Source organism: Temnothorax americanus, unplaced genomic scaffold (genome assembly GCF_048541705.1).
Source record: "Temnothorax americanus isolate GAGA-0224 unplaced genomic scaffold, ASM4854170v1 Scaffold29, whole genome shotgun sequence".
Taxonomy (NCBI): domain Eukaryota; kingdom Metazoa; phylum Arthropoda; class Insecta; order Hymenoptera; family Formicidae; genus Temnothorax; species Temnothorax americanus.
The window spans coordinates 827,029-851,121 of NW_027509432.1; the positions used below are offsets into that span (position 1 = coordinate 827,029).

The 24,093-nt window shown below is 39.8% G+C and overlaps 4 protein-coding genes and 1 long non-coding RNA gene across 7 annotated transcripts; 2 read left to right on the forward strand and 3 right to left on the reverse strand.

The window, feature by feature from the left end:
- The first annotated feature begins 142 nt into the window (after positions 1-142).
- Positions 143-3,593, forward strand: Pi4kiialpha (phosphatidylinositol 4-kinase II alpha). Its single transcript, XM_077410759.1, has 6 exons — positions 143-956; positions 1,129-1,247; positions 1,371-1,863; positions 1,943-2,208; positions 2,310-2,449; positions 2,532-3,593. Exons 1-6 carry the CDS (start codon positions 602-604, stop codon positions 2,623-2,625), a joined length of 1,467 nt encoding a protein of 488 aa, XP_077266885.1. The 5' UTR covers positions 143-601; the 3' UTR covers positions 2,626-3,593.
- A 1,263-nt stretch (positions 3,594-4,856) lies between these two features.
- Positions 4,857-6,535, reverse strand: LOC143899947 (uncharacterized). Its single transcript, XR_013257634.1, has 3 exons — positions 6,232-6,535; positions 5,446-5,546; positions 4,857-5,308 (listed from the first exon to the last, which is right to left on the reverse strand). It is a non-coding gene; the product is annotated as an uncharacterized LOC143899947 (long non-coding RNA).
- On the forward strand, positions 4,981-7,313 carry LOC143899943 (uncharacterized). The gene is made up of 4 exons (XM_077410771.1): positions 4,981-5,282; positions 5,586-5,835; positions 5,937-6,208; positions 6,529-7,313. The coding sequence occupies exons 1-4, from the start codon at positions 4,981-4,983 to the stop codon at positions 6,782-6,784; spliced, it is 1,080 nt and encodes a 359-aa protein (XP_077266897.1). The 3' UTR covers positions 6,785-7,313.
- Positions 7,314-7,468: 155 nt separating this feature from the next.
- Stat92e (Signal transducer and transcription activator Stat92E) lies at positions 7,469-20,107 on the reverse strand. Of its 2 annotated transcripts, none has more exons than XM_077410744.1 (10): positions 19,623-20,106; positions 18,193-18,343; positions 17,942-18,098; positions 17,509-17,849; positions 17,249-17,392; positions 16,688-17,159; positions 15,872-16,547; positions 15,616-15,780; positions 15,308-15,545; positions 7,469-9,545 (listed from the first exon to the last, which is right to left on the reverse strand). In XM_077410744.1, the coding sequence occupies exons 2-10, from the start codon at positions 18,318-18,320 to the stop codon at positions 9,371-9,373; spliced, it is 2,496 nt and encodes an 831-aa protein (XP_077266870.1). In that variant the 5' UTR covers positions 18,321-18,343; positions 19,623-20,106; the 3' UTR covers positions 7,469-9,370. The 2 variants fall into 2 exon arrangements, with proteins under 2 accessions (XP_077266870.1, XP_077266871.1); XM_077410745.1 differs by lacking the exon at positions 7,469-9,545 and adding an exon at positions 10,123-14,735 and having other exon boundaries at positions 19,623-20,107.
- A 484-nt stretch (positions 20,108-20,591) lies between these two features.
- On the reverse strand, positions 20,592-23,703 carry Rtet (major facilitator superfamily domain-containing protein rtet). Of its 2 annotated transcripts, XM_077410761.1 has the most exons (7): positions 22,814-23,695; positions 22,476-22,738; positions 22,079-22,370; positions 21,675-21,895; positions 21,497-21,587; positions 21,253-21,390; positions 20,592-21,180 (listed from the first exon to the last, which is right to left on the reverse strand). In XM_077410761.1, exons 1-7 carry the CDS (start codon positions 23,022-23,024, stop codon positions 21,086-21,088), a joined length of 1,311 nt encoding a protein of 436 aa, XP_077266887.1. In that variant the 5' UTR covers positions 23,025-23,695; the 3' UTR covers positions 20,592-21,085. The 2 variants fall into 2 exon arrangements, with proteins under 2 accessions (XP_077266887.1, XP_077266886.1); XM_077410760.1 differs by having other exon boundaries at positions 20,592-21,390; positions 22,814-23,703.
- Positions 23,704-24,093: the final 390 nt, after the last annotated feature.

Consider the following 24,093-nt stretch of genomic DNA (forward strand, 5'->3'; position numbering starts at 1 on the left):
CAAATCGATCGGGATCAATCACGGCGATGCCGCGACGCGACGTAGCGAATGCGGTCAGCGGTAACCGCAGCGGATCATATGAGTATGAGAAAAAGATGGAGAAGGAAGGAGAAAGAGAGAGAGAGAAAAGAGACGTGCATACATACGTAGCGCGCAAACATGGCGGTAATCCTATCAGCTGATAGTGTCCGCCGCTAGAATGACGGGCCGCATTTTGGTTAATCGGGTTAGATCGCGATAAGTCGTCCCCTCTCCCTCCCGCGCTGCTCTGTCATCATCCTCGACGCTCGACGTCGACGGCGGGCTGCGCGTGCTGGCCTACCTACGCACTACGCTACGTTACGCGTGTGCCGTTCCGATCCGAACCGAATGACGCATCGACGACGATGCTGATGCATTCCTCGCGCGCTGGCACGGTGTACACGTATAATCGCAGCAACCGGAGGAAAACGAGAACGAGCGCGCGTCGCTGACAGGCGGAAGGCGGCACGCGGGAATGTCGTAAGAGTGATAATAATCGTCCGCTCGTTGGCTCGGTTAACGAAACCCGACCCGAGTTCGAGCTCGGGGTGGATAACAATCGGAGAGCGAGCGGTCTGTGATGAGCGACTCCGAACAACAGCAGCTGCACGTGCCTTACCGAGAGTACCATAGCCAGAACAATACCAGCCCTGCCACCGCCGCCGCTGCCGCTGCCGCTCTGGTGGACACCGACGCGCTGGTGGACCTGTCCATCGCGCCCGTCGTCAGCAGCAGCAGCAGTAGCAGCCACCGTCGGCGTCTGTCATCGCAGAACGATCAGCCGCCGTCGCCGGCTGACCTGCTCCCCGACGTCGAGTTCATTCCCGGCTTGAGCAACGACCAAACCCTAGCCATAGATTCCTCCGGAATCGACCGGGAGAGCCAGCCTCTCCTCGGTCGCTTGGAGCTCGACGTCACGTTCAATAGGTTTCCAGGTTCGTTTTCAGCTGTGGGACAGAGGACAGCGATGTCCCCTGGCCTCCCGTGTATATCTGTTGGTGATTCGTGACATCTAGCGACCTTCGAAGAATCATCGTTTTTCATATTTGTTATCACGCGTGGGAAATTACATTTCACGTATATATATATATATGTATGTATTTGTAGACGATCCACAGTTCTCGGAACTGGTGTGGCAGGCTGAATGCGCGATAGACAATGGGGTTTACCCAGAGAGGATATACCAGGGTTCCAGCGGAAGTTACTTTGTAAAAAATCCAACGGGGGTAAGATGTAGCTTCTAACCTGCTCGCGAAAGTAAGAAGTTTCGGCACTTCTATTGTCACTTCTGATCCAGCGAATGATACGGCGAATGTGCAAATAACGATGATTCCGTACTGTCTTGTCAGAAAATCATAGGTGTGTTCAAGCCAAAAGACGAGGAACCTTACGGCAGGTTGAATCCAAAATGGACAAAGTGGATGCACAAGCTCTGCTGTCCGTGCTGCTTCGGCAGGAGTTGCTTGATTCCGAATCAAGGATACCTGAGCGAGGCTGGCGCCAGCCTGGTCGATCGCAAGCTGGGTCTCGGCATCGTGCCGAACACTAGAGTGGTGAAACTCGTCAGCGAGGTGTTCAATTATCCTCCTTTGGATCGTCAGAAGGCACGCATGAAGCAAGCCATCATGGAGCAATTCCCTACGGTGGGATCGCATTTCAATCGTATCGGTCTACCGCCGAAGGTCGGTTCCTTCCAAGTCTTCGTGGATGGTTACAAGGACGCCGATTACTGGCTGAGGCGATGGGAGAGCGAGTCCATGCCGGCGCATTTGAGTCGAGATTTCCAACTCCATTTCGAACGTTTGGTCATCCTGGATTATATCATCAGAAATACAGACAGGGGTAAATGATAAAACCGTTTCTATTCGTAATAGCGTTAGCTGGATAGTTTCTTTCCTCGCAACGAATATCTCGCTTGCAGGTAACGACAATTGGCTGATCAAATACGATACTGGCGTTAGCGAGAACGGATCTGAACAGGGTGAAGTGAAGATCGCGGCGATCGACAACGGCCTGGCCTTTCCCTTTAAGCATCCGGATTCTTGGAGGGCTTATCCTTACCACTGGGCATGGTTAACTCAAGCGAAACAGCCGTTCAGCGAAGTCACCAGAGAGCTAGTCTTGCCGCAACTCTCGGACCAGAATTTCGTACAGGATCTCTGCGATGATCTGTATCAACTATTTAAAGTATGCCGCGTGTATTATTTGACGCGAATGGGCGTATCGCGTTTCGCTCGTCACACGAGCAACAATAATTTCACGCATAATTTGCTCGTCTGTTTCCGCAGCAAGATAAGGGCTTTGACCGACATCACTTTGATAGGCAAATGAGCGTGATGCGCGGCCAAATTTTGAATCTACAACAGGCTCTGAAAGACGCTAAAAGCCCCGTGCAATTGGTGCAAATGCCGGCTGTAATCGTGGAAAAGTATATATATATATTTTTTTTTTACTTTTCTTTTTAGATATATAATAATTAATGTTACAAATTTTCACACATTTTATTCTAGAGCCAAAGGAAACGGCGCTCCCCGGTTGTTTTCATTCTCCGACACGTTTACCCAGCGCTTCCAGAACAAGAGTCCGTTCTTCTCCTGGTGTTGAAAACGAAAATCAGAGTGACTTGAATCGGAGTGCTCGCGAATAAGTGTGTCAGTGGTATCAGTGTCAGTCACATTGTCCTCTCCGCCGTGAAAAATGTTATTACTTATTTTTCTAAGTTTATCCTATATTTCTACCTCTCTTTCTTAAGTTTTACTTCTATAGTGAGGCTGCAAATTGATCAGGAAAACGCGGTTATCCTTTTTAGACTGTCTTGTATTTATAATCTCTTTTCCATCAGTTTAATTGGGATATAAGATATTCGTACAACTATATATTGTATACAGTAAAATATTATATATATATATATATATATATATATATATATATATATAATGTTAAAACACATTTTCTTTTAATGCGCATAATGTGCGAAGTGTAAAAAAAGGGCGTATGTGATTTAGATTATAATACATAATTTATGAACATAAAAAAAAGATACAGGCCAGGTTGTGTACGAAATGTCTCTCGCGTGTCTTCCACACGTACCCATACACACATACATATATATACACACATTGTAGTTTGTGCCAATCGGTACCGTGAAAGGAGTGCATAAATCAATACCTTTAGAGAACGACTAATGTCATGCTACAACTTGAAAATTGAAAGTTAAAAATATCTTGAATATATGATATTTTCTTTCTTCTATTCTCGCGCGTTGAGAAGGTGGCATTAGTTATTCTAGTGAGGTGTCGATGCTGGTCGCTAGATACTTAAATGTAATTCTTTGGAATGTATAAATTCTTTGGAAATTAAACTGTGATCCTTGTGGTACGCATGTAACGTCACGTCGCATATGTACTGAAAACAGGAATTTCACGTAGTTGTACATTAAGTACAAATTGCTACTGGAATACATAAACGAAATAGAGTTTCTAGCGCAATTTTTATGAAATTGTATTTTTGCCTATTTTCTCTTTTGTAATACACGCCGTATCGCGAGAGAAATAGAATCATGTGCGAATCAATCCTATGCGAGTTCAAAACTGATATCACAACGACATATCTTACGACGAGAATAACGCGAAGTTAGTTCTGGACCATGTGTCAGGCGTATTTTAATCAGGTTTTTAAAATGTTATGAAACTTTGACTCCAAGATATTATTTTGAACGTTTTGATATTTATTGCGAGACACTGTTTACGCGGAACAATATTAATGCAATTGTGCGTTGTACATATATACAATATACGATAAGAAAAGGGATCTGAGAAAGGGAAAAGCTGCAATATATATATGGAGGTTGTTGAAGCTTGTTCAAAGAGGAAAGCCTCGTCATGTACCAAAACGATGGCATGTCCATGCAAGACAAAAGTAATCGTCGTCTCGTCAATATCTTACGAATTTTTAATCAATTATTTTTAATTCTCTTATCATACTACTGAAACACTACCTACTATTATGATTAATATTCCGTACGCAACGTTGAACTTTTTGTTGTAATAATTTGGTTGATTTCAAATCATTAATGTATTCATAATAATTTATAATTGTTAATATCCGATTGTAATTATCATAATTGTATATTATATTCTGGTATAATATACAACACATTATTATTGGCAATTATTAATATTTATGTAAATTGAATATTTACGTTACTAACCACAGTACAAAAGATACGTGCAGCCTGCACGTGCAAAATCTTTCGCACCAGAGCGATTATACAAGGTACCGTCGAAGCAATTCGAAGACAGGACGACGTATCACTCGTCTTATCTAAATGTGGATCGCGCAACGGCGCGTTGTGCGCGACTACAACCAATTCGACCCGTTCAAAGCTTTCAAAAAAGTACTGGCAAATTTTTCGACGAGACAACAAACAAACTATCCTACAGACCCGTATGGCAGATCGTTAAAGCGGAGCCTATCGTACCGAAACGTAGGTAAGACAAAGTATCTATGGTAGCGTCATTATTCATCATTGTAAAACGAGGACTTTATCTAATACATACAGGATCTCCACGTTGAATGAAGATATTTAAATTATATGCTGTGTGTATATATATATATATATATATATATATATATTGTCTAAGAACTCTCAGCGGTTTTGTCTGCAATTATACGTCGAAATTCTTGAGTTGCGAGAAATGACGATTTAGGAACATAAAATCCTGGATCAAAGAAAGATTCACACATATGTTTCTTTATTGTCTTTCAGTTCAACAGAGCAAGTTTGAGATATATCTTAAGAGAAGAGACTTTTTTGTGTTTCTTTTACTTTGTTATATACTAAAAACAACGAGACAGAGGAGAAAGAGAGATTAATTTGGAAGATTGTCGATAGACATGCTAATAAAGTTTGGAGTAGATTAATATAATAATTTTGTTAGACCGCTGACAAGCACAGGCATGATGGAAACTGTGACGACGGTCCGCCACGATTACGTGGCGAAACGCGTGGAGAGGCCAGAGATGATTATACCCTGTGGAAATATTCGCACAAGTTCAGCTCCGTTGGACGACAGAACGATGGCAAGACTGTCCTACGTTTCTCCAGGGCCTATTGAACCTGTGATCAGTTTCAAACCGATATTAAAGTACCGTCCGTCGGGCCAGCCGCTTACCAAAGAGACAACGCAAAAACTGAGCTATCAGCCTTTTGTCGTCGTTAAAAAAGAATTTCATCCTTGGACGCAGAAACCAACGTACAAGTACGCGTGAACTCGAGTGTTACATCCTGACAATAACAAAATTATTAACAATAAAAAACGTAATAAATCCAAATGATAGAGATATATATTCTACAATTATTTTCTATAACGTAAAAAATATATATAAATCTGAATATTACTTATAGAATCATATCTTATATACCTATTAGAAAAATTTAAATATGAAATAAAATTCTTCTGTCTCTTTGCTTGTTACGTGACAATATAACAATTATAGAAATATTTTCTGCATGCTTTTATTTTCTGTAACATAAAAGATGATATTAATTCGAATGTTTGAAGGCCACCGGACATCGCGATGTGCGGCAAGACAACTTATTCCGAGAGCTATATGGAGAACGATGCAGTTTCCGTGGCGAAGCCCTTCTTACCCGTCGCGACGTATGTATTTCCTTACGGCGCGGAATTTGCGGATAAAACCATCTACAAGGAGAGCTATCTACCGGGTAAAGCGGAGCGCGTGGTGCCGTCTGTTCCCTGCGGGAATATCTCTATCCCCGACGCAAGGATGTCCGCCGATACGACTAACAAGGTGCGACTTCGTAATTATTCCCGAGTCGCGCGATAAAAAACCGATAGTTCCTGCCGCGATTTACAACTCTCGTAATTCTCATTACGCGAGTTACCTTGCAGCTGAGCTATCAACGAGTCTGGACCGAGAAGCGAAAATTATTTGTGCCGCGCGCTAGGACCATGTTGGCGACCGCTAAAATGCAATCGGAAACAACGACCCGTTGCGAATACGTAGCAAAAACGACGTTGCGTCCGGACCTTATCGTCCCCTCTGATAATATCCGCACACTCGACGTACCGTTGGAGGGAGACACAACTACCGGATTATCTTACGTAAAACCCGACGTGATAAAACCTGTTCGCAGCTACAAGCCCGTTATGCAATATTACAGGTGAGGAGAAACGAGAAACGTACATGTCCATCCAATTCGAACAGTTCAAAGGACGTCTGTGATGCAGTTGGAACTCTCGGTTTCTCACGAGGAAACTCTTTCCGCCTTGAAAAGATTTACTTGACTTTGTAATCAATTTCTTTATTGTTTTGACTTTGCTTTAATTTAGTTACGTACATGTTTGCGCAACATCTAATCAGCGCCGACTATTATCGTCTTATTGATTTATTCCGTCTTTTAAATCTCTTCGCGAACGTGTGTTCGACCGTGTTTCGAATTGTAAATTAGTAATCGATCTTGCTGTGCTGATCTCTGTCCAGGCCGGAAACTAAGATCGACTGCGAGACGATAAATAAATTATCATACCAAACGTGGGCGCCGAAACCTAAAGAAGAACTCCCATGGGCTCAAAGGACCAAATATCAAGCTCCAGAATATCCGATGGCCTGCGACACGGTTTATCACATGAGTTATCCCATGCCAGGTCATTATGTCGAGGACGATTCGTGCGCGGAGTGTCCTTGCCCAATTGAGAAACAGGATAACGTTTCGTCTGCTCCGACACTAGCGTCTTAAATGCTTTTGGATTGAATAGCGTCCGCTGTATGCCGAAGATAAATTGCAATCTACTTTTGTTATTTTAAACCCGCAGTAGCCAACGTTTCCTATTTTTGGGACAAAAAACCTTATTATGAATAAAATTATTTTAGAGTAAAAAAAAAACAAACAATCGTTCTTTAAATTTTTTAATATTTATTTCCAGTATACTTTCCTTTTGAGGAAGCTAATAATATATTGCTAAAAAGCTATGCCAGTAAATCGAAATGATCGCGCTAACTATAATTATTAATTAATTCTTCGTACTGCAATCATGGCATCTAAATCTAAATTAACAACACAGATAACATCAAAAACATCGAATTTACATCTTGCTCCTCGAGATTTCGGATATGGAGATATACATCGAGCAAATCGTGTGAATTCTATTCTAAATATAGCTACAGCAATAAACAGCCGAGTTACTGGATAGCTTTATGAGTAGCCGCCTACCAAGGGAAAGACCCAAGTTTAATTTATCTGCCTTGCCATTCTACTTATGATATAACAGATTTTGATGGAAAAATATTATTTCATTGTATATAATAGAAACAAGTGTCCAAAACTTAAACAAATCACATGTTATACATTGCAAAGCCGCGGTACTTTACCCTAATAGGGATGAATATCCATTAAAGTAGAAAGAAAACAAAGAAACAACCATTTGCTCTACAATTTACTTTATTCCACGTTTAAACATACGTGTCACGTTATATCGTAAAACATACAGGGGAGGGAATAGGGCACCGTAGTAATTATCTATAATAACCTGAAGTTATTATAGCTAGTTTAAGTTAAAAAATAAGGAGATTTTACGTAAACTCTATGAAAATTAGTCTCCTTACTTTTTCCCTTCTCTCTCTGTCTTATACTTCTAAAAATATTCCTTAATTCTAAAAATAATTCTAAAAGTTTGTGTTAGATTTCAATCTAAATCGCCGCAAGTACGTCCTAAATTATTTTTCAAAGACAACTTAACTCTCGGTAAAATATTACATAGGTCCAAGAAAAACTTGAGATATCACTGAAATAAAAAAACTTTCTTAAAAATTAGTTAAAATGATATAATCTTAAATCGACGAGATCTTTACAGAACTTGCCGAAATATTGCAGAATACAAAATTTAAAAATGCGCAAGGCACTTACTTCAGGTTACATCACACAATGCACTTTTAAATCTACATAACACGCGCTATCGTTCCCTTTAACATTACTTTTCTGTGTAACCGAACCAAATGCGACGAAACGAAAAATTTAATCGATTTCCTGTTTTTCCTTGGCTGCTATCCAAATGCTCTATTTCCAAAATTCAAAATGCATGTAAATGGCAATTTGACTAGGTGATCGTGGAAATGATGGTTTATGCATTGTCGAAGCATAAGCGTACGCTCTAAAAATATCTCTTCAATGAGTCTCTATCATTATCTAATAATTCTAAACATTTTAATTAGGCAAGCAATATTGCAAGAAATTTGTTTTTCTCTTTATAATCATTTAAAGATATAAAACCAATTTGTAACCGTGATACCATAACTACACAAATTATTATAAAAAAGAGATATAATATGATTTACAGTATTTCGTTAAAATGTTCTCTATAAAACGATCTAAATGTTTAACAAAAATAATTGTTATATCAATCTCTATATGTAATACTATACATATATATGTAATATAGATAGATATTATATGTATATCTGCTTAGTAGAGCTTATAATCTGCTATTCACAAGCGACATACAATTCTATTTATGATTACTCTCTTAGCACTTCATATGTTATAGACAATAATATATAAATCTTTGTACTAAGTCTCTTTTACATTTTGTGTAACTTAAATTACATTCATGAACGTTACAAAAAATGATACATACGAAGAGCTTAAGAACAGGATAAAATTAATGAAATCGTTAACGCGGAAACGAATATGAAAAAATTTTTGGTTATCTCACTAGAGAAGAATTAATAAATTTAGAATATATAGAAACACTGAATCTAAGAGAATAGCTTGTTCCTTTTCATTAAAAAATATTAGATATATTAATGAAAAAGATCACAATTTTAGTCGTAACGTCAATTCATTAAACAGATACGAATGTCTTCGAATCTATTTAATAGTGAGTTGCTTAACGTATCAACATGATTTACGCAAGAGCCCTTGAATGTATTGCTCAGTCAGTGCAACTTGAGTGTATAAGAGAACAAGATCAACAGAGATATATTACATATATATCATATTAAGTAAAAGTGATAACAATCTTTCTATAATCTTCTAAAGATATATAAGAAAACCAATTTTTTCGTAGCTAGAAAACACTGGCTATGAATGGTTGTTATAAAAGAAGAGAAGAAAGAAAAAGAAATATAATTGCATTATTTTAGGATACGTTAATATCCCTCCCCTGTTAACAATTCGCGATACATTGCATTCGATTGCCTCCGGCGCGCTTCAGGCGTGACTGATAAATAGAGATCGAAGAAAGGTCGGGATTAGGCCTGCAACGGCGGTCATTACGGATGTGCCGTCGTATCTCAAGGACGACGGTGCGTCTCGTAGGCATACCTCCTATTGCAGCTTGGTAGATTGGTTGTACTGCATGAAGTCGAAGCCGAAGTTGTTCAAGTGATCCAAGTTGAGATTTTCGTCGATCGATGACAACTCGTTGTTACTCATCATCTCCATGTAGTCCATGTCCGAACCTGGCTGCCCAACGCCTGACTGGCCGAGACCCGGAGCGTAGCTACCACAGATCAAAACACAACCCCAATCACTGGCAATCCTCGATAATCATTATCGTAGGTTTAAATCTCGCCCTCTCTTCCCTCCGTATCTTTCCTTTCTCTCTATAGCTTTTTTTTTTCAATCTGGGAATTCTTCACTACTTTTTTGAAGGTAACCGATTATAGCCGGGATAGCCGGTACAACACGGCGAAGGGAGTACGAATGACAACCACAAGAGCCCCACCCAAAACTAGGCTTGCACGTCGGTCACTTGTCGTCTCCGAGAAAAGCAAAATGGGAATCGTAAAATTCGCAAATGATTCTTTTCCCGTCGTTTTACCTCTCGACTCGTGCGGCGCACGAGAGCAACGAAACGGCAATATCGTTCCAATGAATCCGCGAGCAATAACGTTGCTCAATTGCCAGCTGCGAGTGATTGGAGCTGCATTTTGCAGAATAGTATTGAACATTCTGTTGTGGTTGTACCGGCTTGCTCCAGGCCTTTGCCTCTTTTACTTTTACAGACACAGTTATCTTATACGAGTAACATATCTGCGCACCTGTTCTGCTAAACGTGGCATTTTTTTCAACACGCGAATGTTTACGCTACATGTATGCAACATTACGAGCTACAATATGCAAAAGTTATATAATAGTATAAAAGCTACCTTAAAGCCGTTGCGTTAGAAAAATGAATCATAGAAAAATACTTGGCAGTCGAAAAATTAATTTTATCCTAATTTCTAATCAATATTTCACAATGGTCCACAATTGAGATATGATTATATATGAATACTTAATCGAAATAGAGCCGTTTCAACGATAAAAAAAAATATGTTGAAATAAAGTATCTGTTTCTTAAATTTATTAATAAATTTTAAATTCTTTTTGGTTATAAAAATTTGCGTGTGGTTATACAATATGTGTTGTGTTTTGTATGTGTGTGTACATGTATGTGCGCGCGCGCGCGCGCGTGTGTGTCAAAAAATAAACAATACTAAAAATTAGAGTAGAAAACAGAGATCGCATTTTTAATACCAATTATACAATTTAACGCATAAACTAAACACATAAATTTAATGATATACAAAATTGCAATTGTGCGTGAAGGCACTTTATAATATTATAGTAATTCATTTAGAATCTCCTCAAAATACTAATATTGCGTTATTCATAAGTTTTTACACAGTAACAATGCCTTTTAATACTAGATTTATAAATAGCTGATTAATCAGGCTTTATTCATGCTATAGGTAATGAGTTGCATTGCTGTCAATTGCCTTTGTTTCATTCTTCAAATGAATATTACTTCAACATTTTTGTTAATTAACGAACAATATGTTTAGTCTAAAGTATACAGGATGCTGAAAAACAATGTAGACAAACTCGCTGAGGGGGATCCAGGGAAATAAAATAAACAACTTTTTCCTCTGTATCCCTCCCCCACCAAGTCTATATATAGTTTTTGAGCACTCTGTACACATATGTATGTACATATACATACATATATATCTGTATAGACATATAAAAATTATATATAAAGAAATCTGTATCAGAGATGCGTGCATATACATCTGCATATATGTATATACACACACACACATGTGTATATATATAAATGAATTATTTTTTAGTTGTATATATTAAGAATATTATTCGTTATATATACTTTTAAAATTTCAATCTGTTTTGACAAAAACTTGTATTAAAATTGGAAAACGCATTTGTCGTAACAAATACACATTCCCGTCGTAACCATAAAGGCCATTGCACGTAACAAAGTTTTAGTCATAATCGTAAGGCCGTAAGAAAATAGACATATCACACTCGATTATTCTTCGAGCTCAAGGAGAATAATCGACTGTGCGTGGTCTATTTTCTTACGGCCTTACGATTATGACTAAAACTTTGTTACGTGCAATGGCCTTAACAAAAATAGATGTATAGCCTTTAAAATACTGACTGTAATTGCTTATTTGAATACTTTAGCAGACCTCTTCTAAGCTAGCAGGACCAAATCGGCAAAATCAAATCGGACTTATCAGAATATTTAGTACCCATTTTGTACTACTTTGTACCATACAAATAAACTTAATATATTCATCCCTTCTGCTTCAAACAGACCCTAATAGAACTCAGTCCTATTAGTCTCAAGAGTAAAGTACTCTTTCTCATCAGCAGAATTAATTGCTACTTGTAGACTCGATTCAGGATAATTTATATCACAAAAATATGAAGTTTCAGATTTTGTACCCCCGCGGATCCTTCGGAAACTACCCCCGATCCCCAACAGTCTCCAGAGTAAAGTACCTTTTGCCACGAGCAGAATCAATCGTTACTTGTACACTAGACGTGACATAATTTGACGTATCATTTTAGAGAAAATACGGAAATCAAACAATATCAGAAGTAATATTAAACCTCTTATTAACCTTACCTTTATTAAACCTTACTTTATAGGTGAACGAAAAAAATATAAAACGAGTGTATACGATATAGATTTGGATTTAACGCTCAGTCTAGTTCGTCCAGATCCTAGAAGAAACGCTAAAGCTGGCCATCAAGAGATTCGTCTACGTAAACTTGGCCAATAGCCGACACGAGTTATTTCGATATTTCTCCTGCTGACTCTCCAAAATCATTCCATTAGAGAAAAAGAAAAATTCAAAATTAAACAATTTGACGACGAAACTATCTACCTCGAAACACTGAGCAAAGTAAAAATATACCATGAACAATGGAAAATTGTATTAGGTTACAATTTATTATACATTTAGAACACAATTATAAAATACTTCAGGGCACGGACGGGCGGTAGATAGAATCGAGTCGCCCGTCCGTTCGGTCCGTTTAATAACGTTCTACGAAAAGTAGAAAAATGTCACAAGACAAAGAGGCTCTGGCCACATATAACGAAGAACTCGTCAACCGTAAGTCCCGTTTTTAAAAATTATTTGTTTATACCACCATATCGTGACTCTATTTGATCGTTTCAATGATCAGCCTCTCGTTGGATGTACCTGTACCTGTACTGAAAAAGAAACTTGTTTTCCTTTTCAGGTTTAGAAGAATTAAATATGAAGAGAGCAACTCTTCAAAAACAAATTGAAAAATTCGACAAAGCTATAGCTGAGACGGAGGCAGCTATTAAAAAGGTAAAAGTTGTATTTTTGAGTATGTTTAAATCGGATATGAGATAATCTTATTTGTCTTATTGCAGATGGTGGAAAGTTCGCGGATGTTAACTCATTTAATAAAAAAAAAACAAATTGCAAAACTGGAGAAGCAGATTATTGTTGTCAACAATATAAATAAGCGGGAAACCGGGAAAATTAAATTGGAGTAGGGGAAAGCCTTCGTGCGTTCTGAAGGAAGGCACGGACGGGTGGCAGATAGAATCGAAAAGGAAAGTAGTTCCATTAAAAATCCATGAAAATGTCACAACACGGAGATGATCTGGCCACGTGTCGCCAGGAACTTACAAAATGTAAGTCCCATTTTTAAAAATTATTTATTTCATAATTTTATGAGGAAGATAAGCGGAGTTGGTACTGTACCTGTACTGAAAAGGAAACTTTTTTTCATTTTCAGGCTTAGATGAATTGCAGATGGAGAGAGCAACTCCTCCAAAGCAAAATCGAAAAATATGACAAAACAATAATGGAGACGGAAGCAGTTATGAAGAAGGTAAAGGTTGTATTTTTGAGTATGTTTTAAATCGGATATGATAATAATCTAATAATATAATATATAATAATCGCACTCTAAGGCTTGTTTATAATCTAATTCTTATATTTAAAGTCGCTTAAATACACATTTAAAAACTTTTTAGCCAATAAAACAATCTGTAATATCCATATGGATGCTGTACAAATCATTTTACAGACTAATAAGTATTTAAGATGATCTGTAAATATAACAATTGATTAAGAACAAGCCTTAGCGCGCACTCAGTGTGCACTAGTGCAAGCGTCCGAATTCGCTATAAACAACTGAACGAAACAATTGCCTTTGCTGAGGCAGCTATTGTGAAGGTAAAGGTTGTAAATTTGTCTTATTATTATTTGTCTTATTATTATTTGTCTTATTTTTCTTTTATTTGTCTTATTGTAGATTCTAAAAAGTTCACAACTGCTACTTAATGTGATAAAAAAATTGGTCCTGCTAACTTAGAAGAGATCTTTAGCAGACCATATGGGTGGTACTCATAGTATTATCGGTAAACCTGAGAAATTATACGTTTACGTTTGTAATATAATTCTTTTTATAATTGTGGAGCTAAATTATATCAAGATTTAAATATGACTATAATATGAACATTCCTGTTTGTTTATATGTGTATTGAAGAATATTTGAGCAAATGATTGAAACACAATTGGGACGTTATCGTATGAATAAAGTCTCATGTACTTATAGTATAAATAAAGCCTTATTATATTGGACAAAAATACTGGGGCACACACAATAAATATACATGGGAGAAAATGCAATGTAAGAGTTAATAAAAAACCGTTAAAAAAAAAAAAGAATACGTTGAGTAATTCATTAAATGATGATTTAACGTGATTGTTACTTTGTGGCATCACTAGTCTTACATTTACACATATATTTTGAATTTTGCAGCAGATAATGATTATTTATCTGCATTCACGTCACAGTTGTTTTGTTCAGACAACCATATACTCGGAATAACCCAATATCGTCCAACACATAGTATCAGTCATTACAAAATTCGTTGAATAATGCGTGCCTTATCGTACATTACGGTCTATACTCTTCATTTTTCCCCCTCGCTCATCTAGCTTAAATCTATCTCGCTCATTTAGCTTATTAAACAATACAATATTTCGTAAAAACTTTTACAAAAAGTACGATCGCGCAGTTATCATTACATTTTTCAATAGAGAAATCCTTGTCAAAAGACTTATATTATAAAAAAAAAAAAATGAAAAAATACTGACCGTCTTTGCAAAAAAAAATAGAAAATCTAGATGTATGTAAAACGTGAGTTAAGTGCAAGGAATGTGTAATACTTGTTTTCATTTGCAATAAGCTCACATAAATTATTGTCTTCGATTTTCTTTTTTTTTCAAGCCGGAGGGATGTAATATGGTACTTTGGTATTGTGTTTCATTTTCATTCACAATCTGAGATAGTAAATGACGAGAAATAAAATCTTCTGTGCCATCAACAAAAACGGTTTCAATATCTGTTAAAAGTCATAATTAATTATATGCTTGCAGTGGTAATCAAAAATTTCATTTTAAGATTATTCATAAAATACGATAGCACAATTAATTATATACGTGTAGCGATGAAAATTTAGAACTTTTACTTTAAGATTATTATTTATAAAATACGATAGCATAACTAATTATATGCTACCGTAGTAACAATCGAAAAACTTTGAATTTTTATCTTAAGATTATTAGTCATAAAATACGGGTGATATGTTTGACATCGATATACAGATGTCCGGTAAATTATGCCACAACCGATGAAAAAGTGATATCTCGTGAAGAAAGTAATAAAAAAAATGAAACAAATTTTTAAGTACAAAAAAAATCATTTTCTTCGAAAGTTGCGCCATCAATTGAAAAAATGTTTTGCCATCGTTTACTTAATTCACTGGACATCGTGCATAATCTGAGATTCGTTTCTCTTTCAAGGATAACAAAGTACCAAATGCAAAGGCATATCGACATCTCGATATTTCATAGTTGATTTAGTAGAAATATCAGGTAAAGATCACCGATCCGATATTATATCCAAGAGACTGACCTTGATGCTACGGATGGCGTGTCCCGCGTGGATGGATCTGGTGGACTATGCGGTGGAAATACAGTCTGCGGTGTGGCAGGGTAACTTCCACCCGGACCGCTCTGGCCGTTGTTGCTTACGCCTGTTACGGATGAATGGGACGGCGTTTGACCACCGATGCTGGGCAGAGCGCCCCAGCCTGGCACATGTGTTACTAAATATGGCTTGACGTACCCGTTTGACGTTTGAGTTTGGTTATCTATAGAAATTAATTTATTATTACTATTATCAATTAATCACAAACGGTAAAATTAGTCTATTATACGTACCAGTAAATGGAGTGTAATATTTGCCGAAGGCAGTATCTTTGCTGATATCTGGATAGAGATACTGCAAATGTTGCATATCGGCAAGACGATCAGCCAAGCTTCGAATAGCAAAGTCTTTGCTGGTAAACGGTTGTAGCATGAAGACATGTTCCGATGTTGCTTGATCTGATAACGTTAGGATACCAGTTATATATCTTCTCACATAAAATTTATCTCAGTGTATATATATATAATCGAATTAGTTTTAATACTTTACCTCCAACCCAAGCAATAGTAATACCGCCGAGTTCCGAATCGGAATAACGCATCAAAAAAGTGCCAACCGCGCAGTTTGCCAGCATCTCTTCAGCTTGTTTCTTCCGGATGAATCCGAGGATGTATCGGTCGATCCATGGACCTCTCAGATGTTCCCTGGTCAATTTCATAACGGCATAAAACCATTCCCAAAAGGTGAAGTTTCTTTCGGGTAACGGTTCTTTGCAGAACTGCGCCCAACTCAACAGCATGTTCGAATAATCCTGACCGATCGAATTGCCATTGCTTCGAAATGCCTTCTCCGCGAGAAATCGGAGATTGTCCTCGGTCAAAGGATGACCGGTCGCCGAGCGGAACTTCATGTTCAATGCCTCCGCCACTTGGGCCCACGGCACTTTCTCCGGTACTTGGAACGGCTGCCTACCTGGTTCGGCAAAGGCGTTATCCCAAGTGACCGTTGCCCACGCGTGTGGTTCCTGGTTACCGTGTACTATCACAACCACGGGCAAACTCAGGGTCCAAACTTGAAATACTAATTCGCCTCCGCCAACGCAAAACTGCGATTGAAATAGTAATGAAAATTTCTCATCCATCACGGATTCCGTACCCTTCTTCTCCGTCCGCTTGATCTTCTTCAACTGCATGTTGCGGAAACTCACCGAGAGTTGCCTGGTCGCCTGCAAAATAATATGACGTAAGCGCGATTATACTTCTAAGCTTTGAATTGATATTAAAAGCGACGTTTCTCAAAATACTTTTGTCTATTTGCACATTACGACACATTTAACATACAATTGATATCAAAAGTCTCGCACACCTGGTGATACTCCATCGTGCCTGTATTATTCAAGATCTCGCCGCTGACCTCGCCGCATTTTGCCATTTTCTCGCTCTTCAACAAAGCGTTTGCCTGTGTTTCGCTAATTATGCTCACTTTTACTTGCGGCGGTGTCATGTGAACGTTCAACTTGCCTCCGACAAGAAGGCGCACCGTGCTTGTAAAACGAGTGTTGGTCTTCATGACTTGCGGTGGTTGTTTCTCAATAATAAAAGTACTCGTGACAAGCGAACTGAGAAATTGCGTGATTTGAGTGTTCAAAGTTGGAAGAGTATCTCGAATGCCTGGTGGTTCACATTGAAACTTTTGCTTCAAACGTTCCGCTTCCTTGATCTGTTGCCGAGTCTGCCAGATTAGCTCGGCGAGACTCTCGCACCACTCCTGAATGGAGTCTAAATTGTTGGACGCGAAATTTGCACCATTACCAGCCAATTGCTGATCTCTCTTCCACCTAATATCCGAAATATCAGGATTATCGATAGTTCGATAAGAGGAGGAGAAAAGTCTATATCTTACTGTCTTTACATATCGATGCTTTACCTTATTAGCTCGTCGTCGAGAATTCTCGATTGTAAAACATTCAATTTTTTAATAATATCATCCAATTTCTCCATAAGCATCAAACGTAGACGAACCACGCCGTTTACTTTTTGACTCAGTTGCAGATCCTGCTGTTCTTTTTGTCTAAATAAAGAAGAAGCGTCTCGTATCATAAGCTAACAGAAATTGTAATATCTACTACGTTTTAAATTGTAATTGTAACACGTGCTACATCTTAAATCGCCAACAAATCGTCTTACCTCCTAATCTTTTTTTCCAACTCCATATTTTGTTGATTCTGCACTTGCATAGCGATATGTTGCAAATGGGCATTGAGTTTCGTACACTCGTGATAACTAAGAGCGAAAGATTCCTGCTCCTGTTCTATCTTTCGCAAGTCCTCCCCGGTCTCGTACGTCTTTCGCCGCAATACATCGACCTGATGAGCTATTTCCGTAACCGTGTCGCCTAACATCAAGTTGACCCTGTCACTGGTTATCAAACCTCCTAAATGTTCGGCTTCCGCCACAAATTTCATCTCCGTGCCCAAACAGTGTCTAATTATTTTATACAACGTCAATGGATTGTCACTGTATCTTTGCTGTAGTAACAGGATAACGGAGATGAGTAACATTTTTTTTTTTAATTCAGGTAAATAAACACGAAAAGCGGCACGATATATATATAACTCACTCGGAACATGGTAGCAGCCTCTATCAATTTCATCTTTGTTACAAACATGTCTTCCGTGGTAAGAGTGTTCGCTTTTGATTCTAATTCGAGTATCAATGATCCGACAAAGCTGTTTACGTAGTGCTCAAACTGTGGACTTTCCGTATCTACGTTATTCCTAAAACATTAACGATGAAATAATATAAATTCTCATTCGTCTAAAAATGACTAAGTGAAAAGGTGCTTTCTCCAAAATTATATATTATTCTTACCACAGCTTTTCTTCTAACCACGACGACAAGAAGTGTCTCACTTCGATCGGGAAATGTTCGCCATATATATTGCGCACCTTTTGCAACGAGTCTTGCGACAGTTGCTGTGCTTTTAGCCACAGCGCCATTTTGTCAGATAATTGTAATCTTTCTGAGGAAAGAAAGTGTCCGTTATATATACATTACGTTAATCGAGATATTCCATCTCGCAGGTAAATATTCGAATATTAAAGGCGACTGCGACCAACCTTGAATTAATTTAATCGGCGATTTTAATTCTAATTGGCAAAACCGCTCGCAGTTGGAAATTCCAAGTACGATTCGTACGATTCATCGTCGCTAATCTAATCTATTTACTCACGTGTCGTACAAAAATTCGTTCCGTATTCAGTTCATAAAAATTAATACGTCGATTAAATAATAGTATTTCTTTAACGCGAATAAAATTGTCTTTCCTCGACGGAAAAAGAAAGAAATTAGAGAACGTGAAATATGAGATTTTGCAGGAGGCAATTATGCCGTTTGTGTCAATCGTCGATTCATTTCTGGTTGACACGGGAAGATATTTAAATTAGGAACGATAAAAACAACTAAAAAAATTGACCCGGGCAATTCTGCCGTCCGTGTCCATCGTCGATTAATTAGAGTTGTTTAATCGAAATTACTCCGACATGCAAAATAGACAGTTTTGAAAACGTTCAACGGCGTTTCGTCGCTATATCTCGGCAAGTTGTAAGTACCGACAAAAAAATATCATTATAATTAGATTTTGCGAATGTTTCTTCCGCGCGTTGCCAGCCGCGCGGGAATCTTCGGAATCTCGACATACAAATAAACCGCGATACGCGAACATTACGTAATCCGATATCGCTTGGATCATCGAGGATGACTCGTCGCTAAAGTTCGACCAGATATCCCAGAAATGTACAACGAAATGTAATCGCGTAGTTTTTCCGAGGCTTATTATTCGGAAAATATCTCGAACTTCGCTTGGATACGTACGTCCCCGTTCATTGAGCTTACAATTAGCATCGATGGTAATTACGTCCGTAATAATTTATGTTGGAAAAAAAAATGAAGCGATCTCTCGCCGATTTATTTTTATCGGCGACAATTTAGCGCGGACTCGCCGAGGGAGGAGAAGACGTCGCGCGCTGAAACTTGGAAGGAACGGAAGTTCGCGCGAAGGAGCCAAAAGTCCGTCGAAAAGTCTCGCGACGAAAAAGCTCGCTCGCCGAAGCAGAGGGGAAGAAAAAAAGCGTGCGTCGCGCGTACGTACGTAACAACGTGACACGCAAATAGATAAGAACGCGGGGGAAGGGGAGAGAAGGGGAAGGGGAAGGGAAGGGACGGCGAGAGGGACGAAGCGGGGGTAGAGCAGAGCGGGCAAAGAGCGAACGAAGACTCGGCTCCGGAATTCGGAAACTCACCCGATCCTCGTCCCCGCTACTCGCACGTTTTCCGGAAAGAAGACGTTTCTCGGCGAAGACGTTATACGACGCAATACGTACGGCGTACGCGTACGCGTAGCCGTTGCCGTTGCCGTCGCCACTGCCGCTGCTCCGCTCGCCTCTTCGAATTGTTGTTTCGCGCCGGCGACCTTGAAACTTATCGCTGACGCGCGACGTCAGCTATAATCCGCGCACTGGCCGCGCAATAATCGCGGAAAGGAGTAATTATTGCGCGCGATCGGACTCACACCCACGCGCTGCCATCAATAATGCCAATGCCCGCTCCTCGTCCTCGGTAACTGCCCGTCTCTGTCCCTTCTCCCGAAAGTTACACCCCGAAGAAGTCCTCCTACCGCCGCTTCCGCTCCAATCCGCTCCCTCGGCCGGCCGCGTACATCACGGGCCGTCGGGCACCGTCGGACGACGCGGATGACGGCGGAGTGAACCGACACGGGTGGAAATTCTCGGAATTTCCCACCGTAAACGGCGCCGGCGGCCGACGGTGGGGGGCGATCGCGCGACGCGCGACGCGCGAGTGGGACGGCCGGGGCTCACGTGACCGTCGTCACCGTCGCCGGACCTGCGCACCGCTGCCGCCAGCCGCAAGCGGGATGCGGGATCCGTGATCCCCGGCGCCGTGATTTATCGATAAACCACACCGACGGGTCTGTTTTTCCTCCTCGCGCTCCTCGACGTTTTTCTTTGCACGCGCGCGCGCGCAAATTGTAAATAATTGCGAGAGAGATCTAGCGAAGCCCCGTTTATCGATAAATCATCGATTTATTCGTCCGGTTTTTCCGCGAAATACGTTTATGCAAATCCGTCCAGTTTCGCGGATTTCCTTTACATTTCGGAGAAAGAAAGTATAGAAAGTGTAGGAATTTAATAAAAAGAAAACAGACAAGATTCAAGAATTACGTAGTAACGTATGATACGTATGGCTATATAAAATGTTTAATTTATTGAAATATCAGAATAATTTCAAATTTTCACAAAATTGTGAGTAAAATTATACGCGTATAACGCATAAATATAAATGTATATCTTTTTTCTATAATATATTCTCGTTATATATATCACAAACTTTACGTATAGTATATATAAAATATAATACAATATAGATAACAAATACTTTTGTTGTATGTGGGTGCATATATAGACCTTTAAGCGTGTAGCAAGCTAGATTAGATCTATTAATAGATCCATTTGTTAGAAATTGTTACTTTCTTGATATCACTGTGATATCATCATCGCAGTGATACATACATCACTAACGATAAGATATCAAACGTAATATATAGAGTATTTAGTTAATTTAAAAAAAATCAATATAAAACAGCGGTAAAACAGTATAAAAAGATATAAAAATACTGTTCGTACAACATTCTTTAACATTAAAAAAAAGGCAGAGGACACGGCACGACGTTTGACTATTTCAGATGTTACAAGGTACGCATGCCGTGCAAAATCAGTGGCGGTAGCGCGAGCAGTACAGCCCCGGTTAGATACGTCGTGGCACTCCCGATGCACCAGAACGCTGAAATAGGAATGCGCGCGTTCAAGAAAACGAAACTGATGATGCGAAAGCATTTGCGTAAGTTCGATTTACCTGTAGAGGCGACGACGGGTCCGCAAGCGCGAGCCAGCGCACCTAAAGAGCGAAATATACCGGTGATCGCACCCTTTTGATGTTCGGGTCCGATACGCGTCACCAGAGTCATCATACAGGTGACCACCGTCGCGGTGGCTGTAATAGATAATACGACGCGCGTGTTATTGCAACCGTGTTCAAACGATAAATTCGAATTTACGAATTTGCATATCGGTATCGAACAAACAAACGTAATGCTCACAAACTGCGAAAAGAAAAATTCCGACACCCAACATCTGTACATTGGTAGCGATCCCGATGCATATAAATGCTGGAATTATTAGCCATAAACCCTAAAATAATTTAAAAAAAAGGCCTGACTGAATGAACAAGTATCCCCCAACAACGGAGAAATGTACGGAAAGATTGACGAAGGTTACCAGCTCGCCGATGATTTTTGTTCTATTCGGGGGTATATGCCGCACCCAACCGCCCTGTAAAATCGCCATTATCAGTCCGATCCAGAGAAACATCCAACCTTGCTGCATGCTGGTAAATCCGAACGTGTGATGCGTCAAAAATGTCAGGGTAAATTCCAAACCGCTGTATATAAAAAGATACATAAAGTACGCTCGACCCAATATCTTCAAATCTTGTTGATCTGAAAACAAAATTCGCTTAAAGTTCACAGGATCTTTTTTTGCCGCTCATAACTTAACAATGATACAACTCGAGTAATAATTTATACGTAAGCTACAGAGATATCGATGGCAATAACGACGTTGTTGCTTATGAAATATATTACAAGAGAGAGCTGTTTTTAACTTTCTCTACGTTAGGATACCTTGCCGATTCAAGTTTAGCACTCCATTAAATTGGAAGAGATCGATGGGATTAATGTAGGAACGTGCTCCGGACAATCCTTTTGCTAAAGTAGTCGCTCTATGTTTCAACGACAGACTTTCCTTCAGGTAGTAAGCGACAAAAAATAAGTCGCTCAAGGCGAGGAAGAGCGCAAATAGAGCCGGTATCGCGTACCACGTGCCTTCTCTATCACCACTGGAAATCCACGCGAAAAACGCTCCTATCATCGGTCCCGCGACGAAACCGATGGAAAAGGCTATCCCCACGAGTGCCTGCGATAATGAGAGAAAAAGGCGATTTGGAATTAAGTGGTATTTATTTTATAGGAATGCAATTTATTTATGCATTAAATGCTCGCTCATTTTGTATCTTTATACCATTGCCTTTCCTCTCGTTTCCGGAGAAGTGACGTCACTGATCACGGCCATCGACAGACCGATGTTTCCTTTACTGATACCACCCACAAATCTGGCCAGTACAAATATACCGAAATTCATAGACAATGCCCATAAGAGGTAAGACAGCGAGATGCCTGTCAAGCAGAGCAACATCAACGGTTTTCGTCCGTAAATATCCGATAACGCTCCGATGATTGGTGATCCCAGAAATTGCAAGAAGGAATACATGGAACCTAGGAAACCTGTGAAGCAAGAGACAATTTTAGAAAGGTGTAACGCGAGACGTATCTTTTCCGAACGAAAGTTCAACTACCAACCTCCGTAAAGAACTGCGCTGACTTTATCTGGCGCGTCGAAGAACACTTGTATGCTCTTCATATGGCTCAAAATACTTGAATATAATCCATGTCCGTTTTCTATCTCTTTATAATGGTCCAATAGAGCTGGCAGTAGCGGCAGTATCATTGTGAACGCTAGGAGATCCAGCAGCAGGGATACGAACACCACTCGTACCGTATTATCCTTCATTTCATTCACGTTTCTTTTCAATATACAGTATCACGCTATCCTCAAACTTGTATAAATTTTACTTAATTTTACGGATTTTCTCTGCGTTTATAGATCGCTCGTATCCTCACGCTCGGTCCACGACGGAATGTTGCGCAAATCGTCCGCGGATCTCCTATATAGATTCGGGAAGCGATTATACTCGCTGTAATTTAAATTTCAAAGCCACGAGTACACTTGCGAATTTGATTGGTGTCTTTTATCCCATTGCATAATGTAAACATCCACATTTGTTCAAATACGTTCCTCAGCCCCGCCCCGCAATCGTAAGGTATAATAAGGAAGAGTTTTCCGGTCCCGTCATCGCGGCACGGTATCGTTGATACAGACTCGTGTCTCGTGTCACCCAAAAGTGAAAGGCTCTGATCTACCTGCCATCCGGCATCCCGTTTATACCCCACACATGCTTCGCGTAATGCGGTCAGCACTAGTGAACAGCGAACATATCGCATAACCTGCTTAATGAAATGATCGAGTTGAAGGTATCGTCGGAATCTGCGGCGGGTAAGGTAGGAAATATTCGATACCGATGGATGGTCAATCAAATTATGTTCGACTGGTGCGTCGCTGTCTTCTACTATCTCTCGATAAAATAGAGCGCCATATTTTCCGTCGGTAAAGTAGAGACCGTGTTTGCAGAAACTGCATCTGCATCATCCGTCATCCGTCCCGTGGCAAATTGTGAAAAAAAAAAAAAAAACGCGCGCGGCGTCTCCCCGGATTTTCGTCGATCTACGAGAAACACGGCGAAAATGTGAGGACCACGGACCACGGCCTGGCGATTTCGCGATGGAGAAGCGGCGGCCGCGTGACTTCTCAGCGAAGAGATCGTTAGATTTGTTTTTATTTGCCAGTGAAGCGAGAAATAGCCGGTAGCCGGCGAGCGAGCGGACGGACGGGCGGGCGGGCGCGGCGCACCCAAGAGGCATTATGATGCACGTTCCGACTTCCGGCAGCGTGCGCTCGCGCTCTCGCTCTCGCTCTCGCTCTCGCTCTCTCGCGCGCGCACAGCCGCACGCTCGTGCGTGTG